Source organism: Pagrus pagrus (assembly GCF_965226575.1).
Source record: "Pagrus pagrus genome assembly, chromosome: 18".
NCBI lineage: Eukaryota > Metazoa > Chordata > Actinopteri > Spariformes > Sparidae > Pagrus > Pagrus pagrus.
Window position 1 is genome coordinate 11,757,157 of NC_140202.1, and position 21,646 is coordinate 11,778,802.

The following is a 21,646-nucleotide window of genomic DNA, read 5'->3' on the forward strand; positions in this document are numbered from 1 at the left end:
AGAAAAAAAAATGTAACAGTAATGATTAAAAAAGTCTGTCAGTGAGGTCTGTAGCTGTCTATAGTTGTGTCAGCTACAGTATCTGCTTGCACACCACCTGAGTCACTGTGAGGTTATATTTCAGGAGAGCAGGCTGAGAGACAGGAAATCACGACTGCTCTTCACGTGCTGGAGGCTCCAGTTTACACGGGATCTGGCGCCGCCTTGTGGACACGACGTGTCACTGCACCGTGCCTGTGCTGTTGCTGCTGTTAGCTTGATGACGTTAGAACCAGCTAATATGGAGGTTAGTACAGTAATGCTGTCTGTCTGTCTGATGTTACTTTTAAACTAATTTAATTATGTGGACACATATTAGACTCAACTGTAAATATACACAATTTGCAACACATTTTGACAAACATTGGAGTAACTAAAGTGGAGATTAGCTGCAGCCCCCTCTTGACCCTCAGGGACAAGTGGGTCGAGTTAATGCTAATGGATGTGCGATGGATGGAAATGGAGACAATGAATTGCCATTAGAAGAAATGTAACTTCATTAGTAGGGAGAATATAATCACTTTAGCCTGCTAGCTATAACGTTAGCTTTAGCCAATTAATGACCAAATAACTAATTAAAATTGAACTGACAATAACAAGGTTATAGTAATACGCATGTGCATACGTATGGGACAATATATACTTTTCATGTCACAATTATCATGGCTAAAATAATTTATGTTCTTGGTATTATTCAGATAAAAATCAAAATATACTTCAAACTTTTAAAATGGCACTGAAACACGATGGAATCACTTTACCTAACACTTTGTTGAGAAACAAACAATTTTCAATCATTTTTATTGCATCATAGATAGGACACACATCTTTTTTTAGTGATAGACCTTTTTCACAGCAGCCATTTTGACATTAAACAGCAGAGTAAACACAGGTGTTACCAATGACACTAATTAAGATTGTGTTCCATTCAGGTCAAACAGAGTCAAGGTGCTGCTATTGTGCATGTTGGCTCACTAGAAAGTCTCCGCTACACTAAATGGAATGGAACCCCCATTTATTGCCACTAATGAAACCTGTGTTACCCTCTATTTCATGTCAATATGGCTGCTGTGAAAAAGGTCTATAGTGAAAACAATTAGACAATCTTTAATGAGGTAATTATAAATCATAGATAAAGGACATTAAATGGTGGGCAGGACACCTCATCTACCTGTTGTTCTTTAGTTTGGAATAATTAGTATTTCAACACATCCAGTTGATTTCTTTCTGTGTGTGCGATTCAGCCTTTGTGACAGGTGTAAGATTCTGGAGTGCCTGAAAAGAAGTGGGCTCCAGCCTGTGTCGATTCAAAATGATTCAGAAAAAACATTATCTGACTGTAGGTTAGCAAGCTAGACAGCTTTTTCACATCATCGCTTTGTAGACGTACGACTGATGTACGATTATCCCGATAAAGGAAATTCACAGTGATCAACTAATTCTGACTGTTTTTATCACGATCTGCGATGAAACTTTTATATCGTCCCATCACGATTCAGCTGCAACTGCAGATCATAAGCACAATTATTTGCAGGCATTAATATTTCAGGGGTTGACTCGACATCAAACACACATTTTTCTAAGACATTTCTTATATTAATTCTAAAATAACTCAAATGCTTGTGGGCTGAAATGTTTCGTAAAGAGCTTTGGCTCATTAGCAGGATTGATCCATGTAGAATGTAAGCTATGTGGGCTCGTGTGGCTAAAAATGTAGCTCAGACTGGCAACTCTCAAAGATGTGTTTGTTTCTATAATGCTCTGGAAATTGCAGAGCACTGACTCTGAGTCTCAAGTGACTGACTTCACCTCTGCTGCTCTCCTTGAGCGGCCTGTGGCATTTGTCCGCCAGGCTGCCTGTGTGCTGCATGTCATTAGCTCTCAGACTTGGCTTTTGCAAAGACAGCACAGCCATGCATGAAGAATTGTGGGAGATTTGGCATGCGACCCCCCCCACCCCCCTTCACTCTTTAGGAAGCTTCTTTAGTACTCTAAACATGTAGTCTGGAGCTTGTAGGCAACGCAGCTGTTGTGAGAACAAACAACACACGCATCTCATTTATAATGTCTGGATTTATATCATTTAACCAGTGACACGAATAGGAGGGATTCGGAAAGCTTTGTAAAAATGTATGATTTTTATTTTATTTTTTAGATTAATTAGTTTTCTCCTGTCTCATATGGTCGAAAGACAAGTATATAACATAAAAGACATTTGAAAACACCCACACAGTAAACACACGCTACATACCGGTTATTGAATTTCTACATCAAAAACTGGACAAAAGCATTTTTTTTCTGTATATTAACCATATGGTAGGCAATAACCTTCATTTGACACAGACTATCAGCACTATATACCTGTAAGCCCGTGGCTTTAGAAAAGAACGAGAAATTTAATAAACGGATGGATAGTGGACATTAAAATGCTATTATCATAATGCCAGTCCAGCATTTTAATATGCTAAAAAAAAAAAAAAAGTAATCATATAGATTAGCTGTGGCTGCCAAGCATAAAAAATCCAGTGTCAATTAAGTAATAGCGCTAATTTACTTCAAAATTCACAGAGTGTGTGTATTTGGGGAGGGTGACGGGATTTTAACCAGCATGCTTTGAGCAGAGGACAAGCGAGGAGGGGAAAGAGCAAGTGCTTCAGAGAGGGCGAGAGGGAGTGAGAGAGCATATGTGCAGGAGGGTGGGAGGGTTGGAGAGAGAGAGAGAGGGGGAGAGAGAGAGAGAGAGGGAGAGGACAAGCGGATGGGTGCTGTGAAATCCGTTAACAGGGGAGCTCTGTGCATTTGTTAGACGTCTTGGCTGCCTGCCCAACTTGGCTCATTGTAATCGAGGCATGATCGTCGACTCCAGGCAACCCTCTCTGCCGCCTCGGCTGCCTCGCGCCTGGACCCAGCCCAGCTCTCACCGCTGACATGGAAAGACCCGTGAGTGCCTTCTCTCTCCTCTCATCCCACACTCCTCAGCGCTCTCTCTCTGCTATTAGGTTCCCCCCTCTTCCTCCTCTGCTCTGTCGCAGATTTAGCTCTGGCTACATGCAGCGTTTCAGTTGTGCCTCTGGATCTTTCTCTCCCCTGCTGAAGCTCCTGTAGGTGGCAGGAACGCTGGGTGGGGAGGAAGCCTTGGCAGCTCTCTATCTGCAGGGCCCCCTCCTCCTCTCTGCCTGCCTGTCCGGGCATGGGTGCCGTCCGCTGGCAGACCCACAACGTCTCTGTGTTTTGTGTGTGCTATGTGTGCATGTTAGCCCTGCTGCGGCACAGTCACAGAGCTGGCTGGGCTGAACCCAGAGGGGTACTGTGTTCCCCCACTTTGGTCTGAGGAGGCCGTCGTTCACTTCAAACTCCGCCATTCGGCCTTGCTAAGATCCGGAGTCGGCAGCGTGTCTCTCTCCCTTGCGCCTATTCCTGGTGGTATGTCCTCATGGTCTGTTGTGTTTGGATACCCTGACAACTAGAAGCTGTGAGGTAGCCACTTTCCAGCCTGCTGCCTCTCTGAGTGAGTTATAACTTTTTCTCATGCTCAGGTTGTCTTTGCAGGTTTGACTCAACTACCTTCAGGATGTGCAGTTTTTGTTATTTAACCAAGAGTCTGTGCTGACACCTTACATTTATGTCTCTGATAAAGAGATTTGAGTGCTGTTGTCGAACTCAAACTGTTTAACAACATCTCAGCGGCAGCCAGTCTTTGCAGGCGTGACAGTGGCGTAAATGGAAAAAGCACGAAAGAATTCCTTGCAGTCCCAATGTGATGGTCTTTGTGCGCTCGCGAGCCGTGAGTCATCATTCTGTGCTAGCAACATCACATGTAAGCAGCCTTGACTCTTTTGTCGTCACTGGGGCAACGGTGGGGGATGCCTGACTCACGTTGGCATGTCCACTTCCTGTATCTATCAGGAAAGTTTGACCCCTCCGAATAATTTATACAGCGTGGAGAAGGGCACACTTCAAAATGAATGATGTTTTTTGCAGTTTCAACAAGCTGCAGAGGCAACTTTTCTATTTGACGGCGTAGTTGTCACCTCGCCACGGCTGTGAAAAACAACGGATGATGCCAGCATTGATGCAAAATTGGAAACACTTAAGCTGATTGAGCTGAGAGCTCCTTTTTCGACAATGATTGTCGTTCATTGAGTTTCATCAGAGTACTGTTGTTTGTGTGCTGAATGAAATCTTTGAGACGATATGAAGATGTGTTCCCTCAGGTGCTGGCAAGCAATACGAACACATCAGATGCCTCTAAACAGCCACAAACTCCTAATTCTGATCCCTTCCTTTCAAAGCTTTGGCACGTATTTATCTATCCCATCATTTTAAATCATAGATCCCCAAGAATAATTACTCTAAAAACTTCTTCAAGCTTAAACCACAAGCAGACAACAAGTGAGCAGTTTCCTTGAGAGTAGAAATGTTTTTTTTCTCTACTAGTATCATTGCCTGGAGTGTCCTTGAAACAATATATTACATTTGATATAAGGCAGGAGCTGCCTTGTGACTGTCATGCTGGCATTTCATTTACACTGGTGCACCAATTTAAAGAAATAGTTCAACATTTTTGGAGATATGCATATTAGCTTTCTTGCCAGGAGTTAAATGAGATGGTCAATACCACTTTGATGTGTCAGCAGTTGGTTAGTTGAGCACAAATACTGAAAACTCGGAAAACAGCCAGCCTGGATCTCTACATAGCTGTTCAAAATCTATCTAATAGCACTTCAGACAGATCCCAGACAGTTCAGATTGGCGGTCAGACGTCCTGCACTTTAGTGCCCAGCACCGGAGTCCTCCAGGGCTGTGTGCTTAGCCCCTCCTGTTCCCACTGTACACCCATGACTGCACTCCCCCACATAGAGAGAACTCTATTGTGAAGTTTGCAGGCGACAGACACCATCACAATTACAAATAACAATGAGAGTTCATATCGGGAGGAAATCAATAACATCAAAGTCAACAAAACCAAGGAGCTGATTGTTGATTTTCGAAAAAGGAGGCACGGCCACACACTGCTGTCTACATGAGTTGAGCTGAGGTGAAGCAGGTGAACAAATGTGAAACAAAAAGGGGTGTCTTAAAGACAAAACCCACCCTAGCCACAGCCTCATCACCCCGCTGCCCTCGGCAAAAGATACAGAAGTATCTGCTACCGTACCACCAGACTACAGAGCAGCTTCTTTCCTCAGGCTGTGAGACTCTTTAACTTATCATCCGTACTCCGGTATAAAAAAGTGTATTTTTAAGCCTTATTAATTATTAATCCATCTATATAATTCCTCTTTTTGTGAATAGCATATAGGTAATACAGTCTTTATTTCATTATACAACCCTGTTGTAAAATGATAAAAATAAATGCATCTTGAATCATTCAAGTTCACAAATAGACATTTTTGTTAAATCCATATAAAAACCACTTAGAAAATGTTGAAATATTTGTGCTTCCTGGTAACTAATTTAAGTTAATTGTCTGCAAGCTGTAGCTTCATATTTACCTACAGACATGAGATTGATATCCGTCCTCTCATCTAACTCTTGGCAGGAAAGTGAATATGTTTGCTTCCAAAATGTCATACTGTTCCTTTAAAACAGGCTATAAAATAAAGTGGATTTCATTCAGCTTCTTTCATGGCATCATGGCATGTCTCGAACCTGACCTGAACCTCTCGTGATATTGCACTTTAATGAGGGTGTCATACTCTCCTAACTCTCGTGCTGCACGGTGAACCACACTATACCCACCCATACCCCACCGCACCAAAGAAAGACTGCGCAGACAAGACTGGAGAGGGAACATTAAGTTACTGCAGGCTAAAGGAAATGAGATATCTGTGTTGGACATGGTTGATGCCTCCTCGTTATCAATCTGTAATATCCTAATTTGGCCTCTTTTGAATAATTGTGCACGTTGCTTCCAACCTAGCAGCAATCTGGCACATGTTTGCAGTTGTTACAGCGATTTAGAGAGAGAGTTTCTTAAAAGGAAGTGTTAACACACATCTAGTTGACGTTACTTGAGAGCAGATGGAGATTTTTTGGTATGAGGCCTCTTGTCGTGTGAGGAGGCATGCCCTGCTGACCGTGTTGGGACGTTTTGGATGCTCTGCATACACATTCTCTCTGTGTAACTGAGCTTCATAATGAATGCTCCATCTGTGGTGGGTGTGAGGGTGTGTTAGTGTTGTGCGTAATTGCAGCACACAGAGTGGTGAGGACTTCACATTTTGTGGAGAAAAGTTCAATTCGACTTTCGATCCATTAGCGATCGGTCAGTTCTCTCTTTGTTGTAGTTTCTATATTGAAATGTTAGGGTACTTTTTATTGTATCAATGATATGATGATTCTCTTCCCAGACCCCCAGTGACGTGATGCCCAAGAGGGATCATGAGAGGGACCTGGAGCTGGACAAGAAGATCGAGGCTCTCCGCAGGAAGAATGAAGCACTCATGAAGAGGTACAAGGTAAGGACAAGTCCAAACTTTCACTGGTCATTATCAGCTGGAGAAACGCATGTCTGGGGCATGTTTCTTTCCTATGAAAGCCTGCAGCTCTTTCAGGCTTCCTGATTAGTTTGTGCTCTTCATTGAGTTGTATTTAGGAGGTCGAGGAGGACAGGAAAAGGGCGGAAGAGGAAGGAATGGCACTGCAGAGCCGGAAGGGCAAAGCTGATGATCTTACCATCACAATCAGCAAGTCAACCAGTGTGAGTTTTACAATATGAGGTGACAGACTTAAACTGTAATCATCAAAGACTATGTAATGCCTCACAGCAGAGCATTGTTGATGACGACACAATTAGTTTCTGAGGTAAAGATGCTCCAAACGTAATACTGAATATTTTATAATATGTTCTGTTCGGTTAGCAGGATAATCGTGTGGTGGTGACGAAGCCATTTAGCGGTGGGTCACCAGCTGGGAAAGGACAGCCGGAGGCTGGGCCCGACAGGGGGGAAGAAAGCCCTCCGCAGGGTGCTGGCCGAGGCCACAGGAAGCAGCTAATGGTCACCATGGCTGGCAAAAGGGTAAATATACTGCAATGTCAATTTGTACTCAAAGTGACAAAGTAAAAAATAAATCAATCACATATCTTTGAGGGAATGTTCTGCTTGCCACAATTACTTTGCCTGAGTCATCGTTTTTACAGTTGAGATTACTTTACGTATATGCTTGCCTTAATTTTTCCTGAAAAGTACTGTTGATGTTTAGAGCAATTCAGAATTTTTGATACTGATACCTTGACTTCGATACTGGCCCCTGAACAATGTTACCAAGTTTATGAACTGCGTTCTAACAAAAGTTTACACTACACATATACTTGGTGAGCCCTGTCTCTGGGCATAACTTAGTGTTTTTACTACATGCCTCGAGACTGCCAATCCTGGTGACTACTAGATCTTGGCACAACAAGCTTGCTGCATTCTTATTGGCTCACTGACGCTGATGAGATTAACTCCTGCTGTAGGGAAATCTAATCGAAAAGACATTTGTTGATACACGATCGCATCGAGGCAACTTGGTCGGTACCATAAAAGTACCAAAGGTCGATACTCAGCCTTATTATTATTATTAATATTAATATTAAGTACTAAATATAAAATGTCTTCAGTTCTTGAATTGGGCCAGTACTCGAAGCAGGTTAGGCATCTGTCTAATACTGCAACTTTCAAATTAATCTAATGTATATACTTATCTTGTAATTGACTAAATATAATAATAATAATATTCTAAATATGCCAGTTTCCTGCTCAACCAGGTTGTGAGAGGTAGCTAAATGCTAACATTAACATGCTAACATGCTCATTATAACAATGCTAAAATACTGCTGTTTAGAAATGTTTAACATTTGTTTGTGTTTGCGTGTTAACATTAGCTACTTAGCAATTAACATTGCAAGTTCACTTGAGGCTGTTGGGATTGTCAATTGTTGAGCAGATATTTGGTCTTAAACCAAAGTTTTTGACTAATCAAATGAAATATGAATTTGCTGGAAAGTCTTGAGATCATTAGGTTACATTCAGTCATGGCAATGCATCCAACCTGGTTGAGCAGGAAACTGGCATATTTAGCATTTTATTATTATATTTAGTCAATTACACTCTAAGTATATAGATTAGATTCGTTAGAAAGCTGCAGTATTAGACAGACGCCTAACCTGCTTTGAGGTCTGTCAGTCTGACAGTCCGACAGGCACACTGCTAGCATGGCTTGAAATGTGCAGCTGTGTGAGGCACAATATGTAATCTTGTTCAATCAGAAAGCTGCTGGATAAAAGCATCAATTTGAGTTATCAAAATCATCTCTCTGTCCAGAGAATCCTCTGGCCAGCAGGTGGCAGGGGTACATGTTTTGATTTGTTCTCATAAATTACTGTTATTGTGTATTACAAATTAGTAATTGTACCCTCAAGGTAATTATTCTTGTGCACAATTTGGACACGATAAAGGACTCTTATATTACACTGCACATCGCCACAGTTATGAAACTCTAATATGTGTAACTGTCTCTCCAGGGTAAGAGGGTGGTGAGCGAGAAGCCAGAGAAGAGGTCGGACGTCAAGAGCCCTACAGATGATGGACAGGCGAAACGCGTGGCAGAGTCAGCGGGGAGGGGGAAGCAGCCACCTCACATGACCAAGAGAGACACAGCAGCACAGGTGTGAATCAGACACTCTGGACACTCCAGTGATCATACGCTTCAGCACGCACCCTCCAGTCTGCTTCCACTCTCACACTCCCGCCCACCCCTTTGTTCAGTCTCTTCATGCTGCACCAACCCGTTTTACATAGATGTCAGACATGTTGGCTGGACACACCCATCCAGTGATGGAGCACAATGGCTTGTGGACAGGAGGTGGACTGCTGCTGTGACTGACTGGTGTGGGATTAACAAAGGCGACTGCTAATAGAGCTATTGGTTGGGTGTAGATGCTTCGTAGAAATCAAATCAAGAATCCTGAAAAGACATGGATTAGTTTTTTTTTCTGTGTGTGATCCCACTCGGGTCTGATTTTTAAATTCCCCCCCTCTGCGGAGCTTTTGTTGTATTTCTAGCCAAAAAAAAAATCCCTCAGGTGCTCAGATAGATGCTTTAATAGCTTTCGTCCCAAACAAAAGAGCTTGTTATCATCGATAGCATGAGATCAGAGATGCTATGTTTAACATCACTAGCTCTACTCTATACTGCGGGTTTCAGATCTCGTGTTTAACACAGATAGGCAGAGACACATGTGCACATACAGTACCCCTGGCTGGGCTGTGAAATGCCACACTGTCACTGACCTTAGGCCCCATGGGTATGCAGAAACTCTGAAACAGCTGCTCTGCCTCAGTCTGACACACACACATACATCAACGCACTCCACACACACGAGCGGCTCAATCAATAAGCCGATGCACTGCACAGACAGCTGATCTTCACCACTGTAAACACAGACACAGCCTCTTTGTAGGAGGGGTCCCTGGACACAAAACCAATGGAGCCTCTTCCTAAATATGTACTGTATATTTATTATACGTCTGCCTCTGATTGGCTGATCTGAGTAAATGTGCACTAAATCTGCGGGCTGAACATGCTGTCCTCTTGCTTTTATTTCTGGTCTGCCGGTTCTGCTCCCCTTTATTTATCATGTGCACTGAATCAGCACTTGAACGGTAGCCAGCGCTCCAGTGCACCAGTCATCTGTGAATCCCAGAGACCTGGTTTCTGTGTGGTCGCTGTTTACATAACCAGTATCATTTAACGTTGTTGACGAGAGCGGCGGGGAAAGCGCTGCAACAGGGTGTTGAAGGGAGCAAAAAGTGTCATGGATCTATCTGGCAAGTGTAAGAAAAATATTTGTACTGAATAAGATCCACGATAACCTGCACATTGCTCTGCCTCTGAGATATTTTCTAATGAGTGTCTGTGTGTTGGAAACCAGGGAAATAAATAACAACTCTGTGAGAGGGGTGTGGTCTTTTGGCAGCATCCCAGGCAGATTGTAATGCCTGGAAGTAACCCATGACGAGACTGTCAGTTCACACTCATGAAAGGGGGAGAGAGAGGGACAGGAGAAAGGAAATGTAGGTGGAGGGAGTGAGGGGAAAAAAAACAGCAGGAGACACGGGGGAGATACTCCTGGCAGCCTACCATCTGTTTCCAGCCTCCATTTCTCCTCTCTGGAACCTTAAGTGGCCCGCACTCCTCTGGCACGATTGTTTCCCCATTCCCACCACCCTGAAAGGGCCGATTTGATCTAATTAACATTCGACTGCCTTCTCACTCTGAAAAGGCTCATTATGCTGCCAAAGAGACGGACCTGGCGAGGTGCCAGGAAAGGGGTCAGAGAGGGAGAGGAAGAAGGAGTGAGAGGAGAAAGAAGAAAAGAAACGAGGTAGTCAGGGGTCTTTTGTGTTTGCCTATAAGCCAGACTGCATTCGGGTGTGTAGGAGAGGAGTGTGTATGTGGGTGTCATTGTCTCTAGGTGCTCTAAACCACTCTGTCCACCATTTATCGCCCCCCACCCCCTTGGCTGTTTGTGTGAGTGTTGCTGTTAATGGCAACATGGCTCATCCACTGTGCTCACCGGAGCACATCTTCTCAGTCAGACTACTGAGACACTACAACCAAAATTCACACAGTTCTATACCTTCATTAAGACAAGTTTCATTTTCCAAACCACTGAAGTTCAACCACCTTCAGAGAGCTCCTCTGATGACCTCATTGCAGACTGAAGATTAAAACCCAATATGACAAATTACACTGTAGCACCATGAGTCCACTTGGGGGCAGTGTAGGCTTCTTAATCTCAGTGTCTCAGTGCTCTCGCTTGATTTGCTTTTACTGTTAATGGCAGCCGTAATGTGACTCTTTACAAGCGTGTTTAATTGGCTGGCAACAAGTTGCTGTCTCACCCTTATCGTTGTTGTGCTCATCTTCCCTTTCATTTCCCTTCTCTCATCTCTGACAGGATGAGGTTAAACAGAAGCACACTGAGGAGCATCACAGGCTTTCAGAGCAATGCCAGGTACAACAACCATACATCTACATAAATACACATAACACACAGGGTGTCTACAGGTCCTTAAAAAGTCTTAAACTTGAATAAAAGTAAATAAATATACTGTAGAGATGCACCGACCAATCGGCCAGGGACCTGAAAATAACGACAGTGTCAGATATGTCCAATTCTGTGCCGGTCACATTTACATACGACGCCTGAACAGAAAGAAAGACACCAAATATTTTATGTAATTTCTTCACTGTGTTTTGTCGTCATTTTCGGTTGCACTTTCTAATGCCTTTCTCATCTCGTCGTGTGAAATTCCAGATTTACGATGTTACAAATCTTTAAACCTACTGCTGACTCTAAAACACTTACCTGTTGGCAAAATGTAGATTAGCAGCCAATAGCTACATTAAACCTTCCACTGCGTCTGACCACATGTAGACTACATACTTTTATACTTGCCAAGAAAATGATTGGTCCAAAAAAGTCTTAAATTTAGTCAAAAATGATCTTGAAAAAGTCTTAAAAGCATTAAATCAAGTGATTCCCAGCAGACACCCTGATCGTGTTAACATGCTTATTGTCACTATCCCTAAAACAAGCCTTTTTTGGGATCTGAGAAAACCACAGAGAGGGTTTTATCTCAAGCATGCAATCACATGAGTCACTGAAATGAAAACAAATGTGAGGTACGAGCTTTCCATATGACGGCGCCACTACACAGAGAAATGCAAATATGGCCTCTACCCTGATCACAAACACTCACATGCAGACAGGCACCACACGTTGCCATGCGCATCCCCCCTCCTCTAGTGCCTGTCCCCATCTGCCTCCCGCTGGCTCACGTGTAAACGTTGCTGGAGTAGCTCAGAGCTGTCTCATAGATGAGGCGTGCGATAAACAGGCTAACTGGGGAGGCAAGGAGGATGGGCTTCAAAGGCCTGCTGAACACGCCACATGACAAGTGATGCTGTTCATGCCTCTCTGTACTTTCCCCGCTTCGCAGTCCGAGCTGAGCGAGTGCTCAAGGAAATACCATGCTGAGTTAGTTTTTTTGAGGCTGAGGATTCCTGTGTAAAGAGGGGGGAGGTCAGACAGCCCTTGGCTTTGTTAGCTGTTTTGGTTAACAAATAAACCTCCTCTGGCATTTTCAGGCCTAAACAAGTGCAGCTTTGGAGGAGAAGCAGTCCAGCCCTCCAGAATAAGAGCGTGATCATTCTTATTCACCAGCTACCAATCTTTAATCTATCTAGTCCAGCTGTATCTCAGCACTGGCTAGACTCGTCCACCCCACCTGACAACCTCCCTGTGAGGCCTCACGCAGGCGAGAAATTGAAAAGTGCTAATTAGCAGGGTGGCAGGGGTGGCAGCAGCAGCACACGGCCTGTTGGAACATGCGAGAAGCGTCCTCCCTTGTGGCCCCCGACGTCCGCCGGGGGGCCAGAGGAGAGGGAGGGGAGAGGAGATGGAAAACAGAGGGATGAGCACAGATGCCATGTTCTCCAATAACTGTACACAGGAAGGCAACATGTTTACTTGGCTGTGATTGGTCCACACCTGAGGCGAAAAACATCACACATCATGGTTTCTTACCGGCACTGTGCTGTTTTTCTCTCTGGCTGACATAATGTGCAGAGCAGCGTGTAGGTTTTCTTTCCACTTTTACTCAGAAATCTCACTCAATTTTTATTTTTCTCCAGACAGCAACATCATCTCCCTCCTGCTGCCTAAAACTCAGGCACTGATAATCATTTCTCTCTGAGATTGCTGATCTTTTTCTCATGATTTCCCTTTGACCATAGCAGTGTTTGTTGTCCCGGTTCGCCCCAGCGCTTTGTAACTAGAGCACACATCCTCTACCCAGCCGCTGTCCCCTTTGATGTGTTAAATAGCCTGCATCACATCTCAGTTTAGTGTTGCGATTACCGAGCATTACTTCCTGCTCTCATCACAGTAATCAATAAGCAGGTTATGAGGGGGATGGAGGAAGTGGACCTAATTGCATTTGTTGTCCACTGCAGTTTTCCTGGAATATTGTCTCAAAGAATTTGATTGTCTTCATGACAGCCAAACAAGAAGCACAAATGGTAGCTGACTGGATTGAATCAACAACCAGAGGCCATGTTAGTATTTACAGTGAGGCAGTGTTTGGCATTTTCCCTAATATATGAAAATACCAGAAGACTCCTTGTTTGTCCTCTTTCTTGTGAACCCCTCTGATCTGTATATTGCCCTGTTCCTGTTTCATTATGTGTTTAGAGATGAGAAGCCACTCTTGTTTATGACCACCCATGCTTAATGCGTGGCTATTGTTGAGCTTGTTCCCTTCGCTGCTCCGATTACTGTGTAGAGTGATGCTTCAGATGTAATAAAGTGTGACACTGTGCCATGCTGGTGTTTAATTCAGTCACGTTTCGATGCAAGTGCTTTGTTACTGAAGTGGACAGATATAAATCTACATTAAGAGCTTGTTTTTATGCTTTGAAATACACCAAACCGTTCCCCTCTGCCCAGGAGCCTGAGAGCCCGCAGGCCAGCACGGACCTCAACATCCCCACATCGAAAGAGGAGCAGGAGGAGTATGTGCGGTGGAAGAAAGAGCGTGAGCAGATCGACCGCGAGAGAGTGGCGCGCCACAAAAATGCCAAGGGCCAGTGGAGACGGGCGTGGGACATGGACAAAACTGAGAATATGTAAGACTTCCTTGCACTCAGGCTTTCTCACGCACTTCTGTCATGAATTAAACGTATAACTTCGTTTTGTTTGTGAACATTTCTGCCTGAGTCACGTCAGATTGAATTTCATCCGCAACGGTAATTGTTAAAAGATGAAGACAACAACTCCCATGATTCCACGCTACTTCACAACTTCAACAACAATCAAACTATGTCTTTTTCATCATTCTTTTGATTGAGAAACTCCTAGTGGCAAAAATTACACTGAACGCGTTTAAATAGTAGGTGCAGGTAGACAGATTTTTGTCAGACAGATCCAAGCTAGCTGTTGTCCTGCTTCCAGTCTCTATGCTAAGATAAACTAACTGTATTCTGGCTGTAGCTTCACATTTAACAGACAGGCATGAGAGTGGTATCAATCTTCTCATCTGTCTCTCGGCAAGAAAGCATATTTCCTAAACTGATGCTGTAATCATTGTACCCCTTTCACTCTGGCACCCAATGGCTTTTGTCTTTAATAGGAATCGTGTGTCAAATGACTCTGAAGTAGTCGCGTGTGTTTATCGGCTCTAGCTCTGATCTGCTGTGATGAAAACACTCCCATAGACAAGCTCATTTTCGCCTCTTGCTATGCTATTGACGTGTTAAGGTTTAGTTGGCGTGGAGTTAAAAAAAGTAGAACGTAGTTAAAGATATTTTAAAAAGTAACTGAAAACTGCTGCCTGATCGGTACTGTGCATGTGCAACTCTCACCAGAGATGCAAAAGAAGCAAGATGTCTCACTCCTTAGCAACTTCCATCTACTTCAGAATGTTGATTTAAACATTTTAAAAGAGGTTTAATGTCTTCTCGAGGCAGTCTAATGAGGTGTATGACTGTTGTTTTCTTCTGTTCCCTGTATTTCTCTGCGCGATTGTGATGACTGAGCAAGAAAGAAAAAGAGTGGGAAACTTGTCCACTGGAAATGTGAAACGAGGCAATCGCCTGTTTATAGCTGGTTTGCCCGCATTTAAAATCTGCATAATTTTGGTGTAAAAGTTTCAAGCATCACTTTTTTTGCTTCTCTCCTTTTTTTTTTTAACTAAGATTTATTAAAAGATGTGGTGTGGATGATGATGTGGATAAAGAACAAACTAACCTCTAAGAACACCCTGTTTCTTTCTCATTCAGTGGAAGAATCCATTCGATAAGGTTTCTGAACTACATGTCCTGCCACATGATCACAAGACAAAATTTCATCAAGTCACAGGATGTTGCTAAATTGTTACATCACATTTAATTATGTTTCAGGGAAATTCAATCACTATGAACAGTGTGTGTCGGTATTTCACTGAAACTGTGTGTAGTCTGGCATTCTGAAAACTCGGTTAGATCACAGCTTCCCTGTTCATTCTGAGTGTTTGTTAGATTTCAAACAAACCACGCTTGAGTACAAAGAGTGACCAAGCTGCAGAGTAAATTAATGTGCTGTTTAAGGGAGCATCAAAATGTAAAGAGACAGGGGAGGAGCGGCTATTTTTAGCTTGGGATGAGAGATGAAATGCCTTGCCTTATTTGGTGAGGCTTTAACAAGGCCCTCGGGTAAGAATAGAAAAGGAAATGTGTTTCTGATTCAACAATTTAGATGGCCTCACTGGATGTGAAACGCAACCTCTCACTGATTCTCCAAAATGTCAAATTTTAGGCCCATAATAAATGCACAAGTATGACACTTGAATGTCAGTTAATGTCTGTTAATGGGAGTGGAGATGGGCTGTTATGTCACCTGGCCAAGACTTGGTTTGTGTTTCTGCCTAAACTGTAGCTCTGCTTTCAGGTTTTCAGACAAATCCATCCCTGATAGAGACTGGGGGCCTTCCAGCCGAGGTGAGATGTTCACACAGTCCAAACCAAGACTGTGGGAGAAATAAGACCTTTCACATCAAAATATGATCAAAAGTTTCCCCCCTCAATATTTAATCCCTTTGTTTTTTCCAGGTGGACGAAATGCTAGAAGAGGACAATCCAGGATAGCTGGAGATTCAAGAGGTATCCCACTTATAGTTAATGACAGATAATGCACATATACAAACAATCTTTATGAGTGTATACATTGTATGTTTATCGCAGGACATATTTGCACATTGCACATTTACATGAACATTGCACAGGTATATGCACACAGATCCATCTACTGTAGCATTTCTATTCTATTCTAGCATATTTGTATTTTATTTTATTTTTATGGGAAGTACATTCCCTCCCTTGCGTTGATACTTTTAGTCATTGTTTGCCCTTGTGCTCCTGTGCCAAATTGAATTTATCCTGTGGCGGATCAATAAAGGTACATCTTATCTATCTTATCTTTAATCCTTCACACCAGACCTTCAAGCCCACACAGCGAGGAAACAAAGACGTCCTGTTGTCTGGCTTCTCTTAAAAAAAAGTTTCATTGTGCCTAAACTTTCGCTATTCTTCTGTCCAAGGTCATGAGAAGCGAGGCAAAGACAAAGGAGCTAAGAACGTGCAAGTGATGAGCAGTAAAGCAAAAGGCATAGATCGTCTGACTGGGAGAGCGAGGAGGTCAGTAACAGCTAAACATCATCTCCATCAGTGCCACGTACAGCCTGATGTTAAAGTGGATTCAGCTATGTAGATGTTTCTCACCACAGCCTGTGACTAATGACATATGTACAGTGGATGTGGGAAATGACGTTGTTTTCCTGCACTGTGCCCTAATGTACAAATTCCCCTGGCTTTCATGAGGCTTGATTTGGAAGTTGCGGCAGCTAACTAAATAACCCAGAAGGCCTCATTCACGTCTCTTTTTTTTTTTTCTCCCCAAGCCTCACTCTGTTGTGAAACAAGCTACTACTGTGCTGGGTGGTGACGAGGCTTTCAGGCTGTTACACAAGCATTGCTCATAATCTCAAAAAGCCACGAGGCCACAGACCTGGAAGTGAGGCGGTATAGCCTCTCAGTGTGAAAGTGTAATGTGCCAGATGATTTTCTCTCTGATTGAAGTATGTGAGGGTCAGAGGACAGTGCAAAACAGCATTCAGGTTTGTCCTGACAGATTGTTGTAACCATGCTGCCGTACCAGCTGGCAAAAGATACTAAAATAGTGTGAGCGAGTGAGACTACAACGGCTGAGACCAAAGCTAGCTAGTGCTAAGCTTTCTATCTCCGCCTCTCTCACCCGGTACTTTCTCTTACTCAACGCTTACTTAGTGTGTCTACATTGTTACAGAACAGCCTTTGATAAAAGTCCCTTTATTTTTTAGATGGCAGGCGAATGAAGAAGGAGAGAGCCTACAGGTGAGATATCAAACCTGTTTGAGTCTAAATATGGATTGAGTGATGAATGTTACTAAAGAAACAAAAACACCCGATTTGTTCTCGTCTCATCCTCTAGACTTCTGACACAACATTTGAGGAATTCTTGGAGGAACTCGACGCCCTCACAGAACTTGACGTAGAAGATCTGAAAGACCAGGACTCAAAAATGAAGCTGTCGCCCAGCCCAGACTCATTGAGTGGATCCACTGCTCCTGCGTCAGCTGATGCACTGAGAGAGGATTCCCCTACTCAGCTGAAGGCGGAGGTATCGTCCCCAAAGAGTTCGGAGAAGAAGGTACGCTTCTCGGAGGAGCTCGTCCAGGGGGCTCACACAAGGCAAACGACAGGCTCTCGGGACTCGAGCCCGAGCTCTTTAAAAGCTTCCTCACCTAAAAAAAACAAAGGGCCACAGCAGCCTCTTGAAAGTGCCAAGCAGGATGATGGCAGTCCTGGTCCTCAGGATCAGGGAGGCGGTCCGTCTGCTCCTCCTGTCGCCCAGCAGCAGGCATCTGAAACTGAATGTACTAGAAAAGACAGCACCTTCCCCACAGCTCCCAGCTCCCCCTCCCCTGAAAAAGCCTGTGCCTCTTTACAGGAGAGCTCTGTCCAGCCTGTAGAGCTTGCCAAGTGCAACATCAGCAACACAAACACAGGTAAGCGATAGCTTCAACGCCATGACCATTTCTGACTACATGGTATATAAATAAGCTAATGTTGGTTTTCTTCCAAAGAGGAACTGATAGACTCTGGTCTGTCTGTCCTGAGCCTGGAGTCAGGAGAAACACACCCGACACACTCCACCAGCAGCGACAAGGTCAGTGCGAGAGACCGGGGGAGGGATGGGAGAATCGATAGATGTGTAAATGGACTGACGGAGGGGAAGTGCAAATGGATGATGAGTTAAATGGATGAAGAGAGAGACAGGCAGTAAATCTGCACTGCAGCTGTGTAATATCCCATTTTGGTTTAAGTGTATTCACCAGCTGTGAGGCATTTTGGAGTGTCTCATGAGTCTATGAGAGAGATAATAGTCTCATGAGAGAGATAGTTTGTGCCTGCTGACATCTTTTATATAGAAAAGTGAACTTAGGAAAAGATATGAGTTGTAATTAATACTTTTCTCTCTGTTTTTTCTTTTTTTTGCAGGCGAGAGAGCATGGGAAGATTGTTTGATTGTCATTTTCGCCATGTAAATACTGAAACCAAATCACAGAAACGCAGAGCCTCGCCTCTTCGTATTTGCATCATTTCGCTTCAGGTCGCTCATCTGAGGTACCCTGTGTATGGCTTACACGCAGAACCATGGTTTCATTTCGCTGCGGCGTGTCCCAACCTGTGGAAGCTTTTAAATCTCTAAAATTTGAAGTAGGAATGGTGACCGTTTTTTCCCTGCTCAAATATTTTTTACATCCAAGCACTTTATGAGTATAAAAGCATGTGTACTGACAAATTATTAATTACGTTAGTATGCGACTTGAGTGCAATATCATTGAATGTTTACATTTGTATGAAAATGTCAAGGTACATATCAGGAGGCTAGCTAATCAGTTACACTTAGTAGCCCCTTGAAAATGGACTTCGGCCACAGTCAAATTATCTAGTGCCTGATTCTGCCTTAGAGGTGTTTTCAATAAATGAAATACAGTCTGTATTATATGATGATAGAGTAGTAACAGACCTACAGTAGAGTCTGTGTTTCTACTCTCAAAACTGTGTGAGTAGATATTATTTATTAACCGCTTCCAGCATCAGTCAATGGCCTTGTACGAATCAGAAATCAATACATTATTAAAGGGCACATTTGAGACTTCCTGTCTTATTGGCCACTCAGCTCGTTAAGTCAGTATTACCACGTGTGGTAAGTGTTTTTATTATTAAGGTCATTTAAAGGGGCACTCCACTGATTTTGCACACCAAGCTCAGTTAGTCGTCATGGTTGGTGCCACTCAGCTTGTTAAAACTGGAGGAGCTGTATCAAGTCCGACACCCTGATGATGTCATAGTGATGTCTGTCAGTACCCGATCCGTAGCGGCTGCCCGATCCGTACTGCACTTGCACAAATTGGTCCTGTTGGTTTAAGACGCAAATGTTCCTGTTCACAATTATTTTACAGTTAGCCTATAAGCAGGAAAAGTTAATACAACTTTGGCAGCAAATGTATTCCTTTGATAAAAAATTATTAGTAATATTTTAAGTTTAATTCTGTGTCAGTCAATACCGTTAATTCAGTGTATTTAACAAATACATGTTGCAGCTATTTTGCGTTATGAAATTGCTTAAAATTGTGTTATAAAGTTCTCTATTTATGATTTAGACATTGAATATTTCCCTTCGTATCTTTTTTCTGTATTCTATACTTGCCTACTTTACTTTTTCTGACTCATTTTCAATCTGGATGTTATGAAGGCACCTCTGTCTCTCTCACTTCCTGCTGGTGTTTAATTTCATTGGTACAGCCCAAAAGGGTTTTTAAAAATATATAATTTCAGTAAATTACTTATTACATAATAATTTACTATTAAATTTACAATGATTTTAAACATTTGTGCAGAACAGATCGGGCAGGTGGAACGGATCGGGTACTGACAATATCATCCAGGTTGTCTCAATTTGGAAATCACAACATTATGACAGCAAGCCCATGTTACAGGCTGGGGGTGTGATGTTTGATTATGGGAAATTAAGTGTCCATTTTTTTTGGAGTTTAGGGACTAAAAGTCAGAATATCGTGGCGACTGCAACAGAATTGCAGACTCATCTTTTTCAGCTTTATGGAAGTAAAGATCTAAATTGCTGGAGTGCCCCTTTAATGTAAAGCTAACATTCAGCTAATAGCAAAATCGACATTACTAGCAAGCAATCAGTGTCACTGTAGAACTCAGCCTTGCCCTTTGACATATTGTTATTGTGTTGGCACAGTTTTACAGCTGAATCCTAATAATCTGGTCTTCCACATTATTTATTAAAATATGTTTATAAGCAATTGATATCAAATTGATATCTGTAACTTTAACAAATATTAATTTAATTTAAACAATAGTCAGAACAGACATGAAATAAAAAATACAACTAATCAAAAGTTAATTTGGGAACTAAAACATTGCTTTCTTTAATAGTTTCCCATGCTGTTTTTAAACAAATCGCGTTATAGAGTCCTGGTACATAACAGTCTCCAACCTCTTTCTCTGTTGAGTCTTCTGGCCCCTGCGGGACCAACAGACTCGAGATGTTGATAATAAACCATCCAGGTCCGTGAGGGCTCACCCTTCAGTCCACAGTCAAAACACTGGGATTCAGCTGTAATTGTTCTCTTTTATAATCACGAAAGACAGCTGATATTTTTGAAAAACGTCATTAAGAATTAAGCCAGTTGTTGTGCCTTGCGTATTGGCTTCTTCAAATACTGAAGGTGTACCTTTATGTCCTGCTTTGTATCAGAACATACAGTAGTGCCAAACGTACTGTACTGACAGTGCAGCAGCAGCATCGATTTTATTTATTTGCCTCTCCATTGGGACAACAGAATGTTAACTAGAACTAATCTAAAACAGTTTCAAAACAATGTCTACGTGTATTATAGTAGCTGTTTTTTCCTCTGTGACATGTATGAATTTGTTTTTATTTATTTGACTGTCTGTAATTTTATTTTTGGTATCAAGTGGCAACTATAATAAGAGAGGCCTTAAAAGAACTTTGTCCTCAAAGAAGTCTTTGGCTTTCGTCAACGTTACAGTATACTGTAGTAAACAGTTATGTAACCTTTAGTAGAGAACAAAGTGGACATGCTCTGAGCTGCAGAGCCCTGTCAGCTTCAACTGTGGTTACATAAAACACAAATCGTCAGGAATCTAGTAGAAGCACACTGGGAAAACCATGAAGTGAGTCACAAGCTTTGAGGCCAGTCAGACCATCGAGAAAGCGAATGTGCTGTTTTTGAATAGAGGCCTTATTCTATATGATGTATTGAATTTGAACGGATGGTAAAGGAAACATCTGTTTGAAAAGCAGGTCGTACAGATTACCTCTGAAATATAAAAAAATTCCCTGTGGGATTCAATTTAGTAAAAATGAAAATCTAGGACCTATAACCATAGAGCAGTTGTACATGTGTCCTTGTTTAGCACTTGTTCATTTAGTTATTAGATCTCTGCATTAAATGTCAAATTGAAGAGGTGGTTTTGATCATCCTGCTCCACCCGAGCATCCACTGCTGTCCTCCATGTGCACTCATAAGGAAGGAAAATGAGCGAGAGTGCCTGTGTATGAGTGTGTGTCAATGTGTGATCCCAGCTTTTTACTGTTCAGATTGCTCATGCTAATTTAAATCTGTGTGCAACATAGCTTCATCTACTGTAGAACAGTTTGGAAGGAGGCGTGCAGAACTTCAATAAAGTTTTTCTGTATTTCAAACTCTGAAATCATGACTGGCAGTTGTTTTGTTGCACTGTCACCCTCCCTCACCCCCTCCCTCTCCTGCCTCTCTGGTGCCCCTGCAATAACACCGCAAATATGTACGAATCTCTGGAGAGTTTGTATGTCTGTACAAAAAAACAAGGCCACTGAGAAAAAAAAAAAAAAAAATGCAGAGCACATTGCAGCATCAACAGTCTGTATAGTCACGCCTCG

The 21,646-nt window shown here is 42.6% G+C and overlaps 1 protein-coding gene across 3 annotated transcripts; it reads left to right on the forward strand.

The window, feature by feature from the left end:
- Positions 1 to 2,711: 2,711 nt before the first annotated feature.
- Positions 2,712 to 21,438, forward strand: ccdc9b (coiled-coil domain containing 9B). 3 transcript variants are annotated; one of them, XM_084380879.1, is made up of 14 exons: positions 2,712 to 2,979; positions 6,393 to 6,500; positions 6,638 to 6,742; positions 6,903 to 7,061; positions 8,549 to 8,692; positions 10,988 to 11,044; positions 13,541 to 13,719; positions 15,518 to 15,567; positions 15,679 to 15,729; positions 16,167 to 16,263; positions 16,965 to 16,998; positions 17,096 to 17,672; positions 17,751 to 17,833; positions 18,166 to 21,438. In XM_084380879.1, the coding sequence occupies exons 1-14, from the start codon at positions 2,968 to 2,970 to the stop codon at positions 18,190 to 18,192; spliced, it is 1,683 nt and encodes a 560-aa protein (XP_084237005.1). In that variant the 5' UTR covers positions 2,712 to 2,967; the 3' UTR covers positions 18,193 to 21,438. The 3 variants fall into 3 exon arrangements, with proteins under 3 accessions (XP_084237005.1, XP_084237006.1, XP_084237007.1); XM_084380880.1 differs by having other exon boundaries at positions 2,713 to 2,979; positions 6,906 to 7,061; XM_084380881.1 differs by lacking the exon at positions 2,712 to 2,979 and adding an exon at positions 3,002 to 3,547.
- Positions 21,439 to 21,646: the final 208 nt, after the last annotated feature.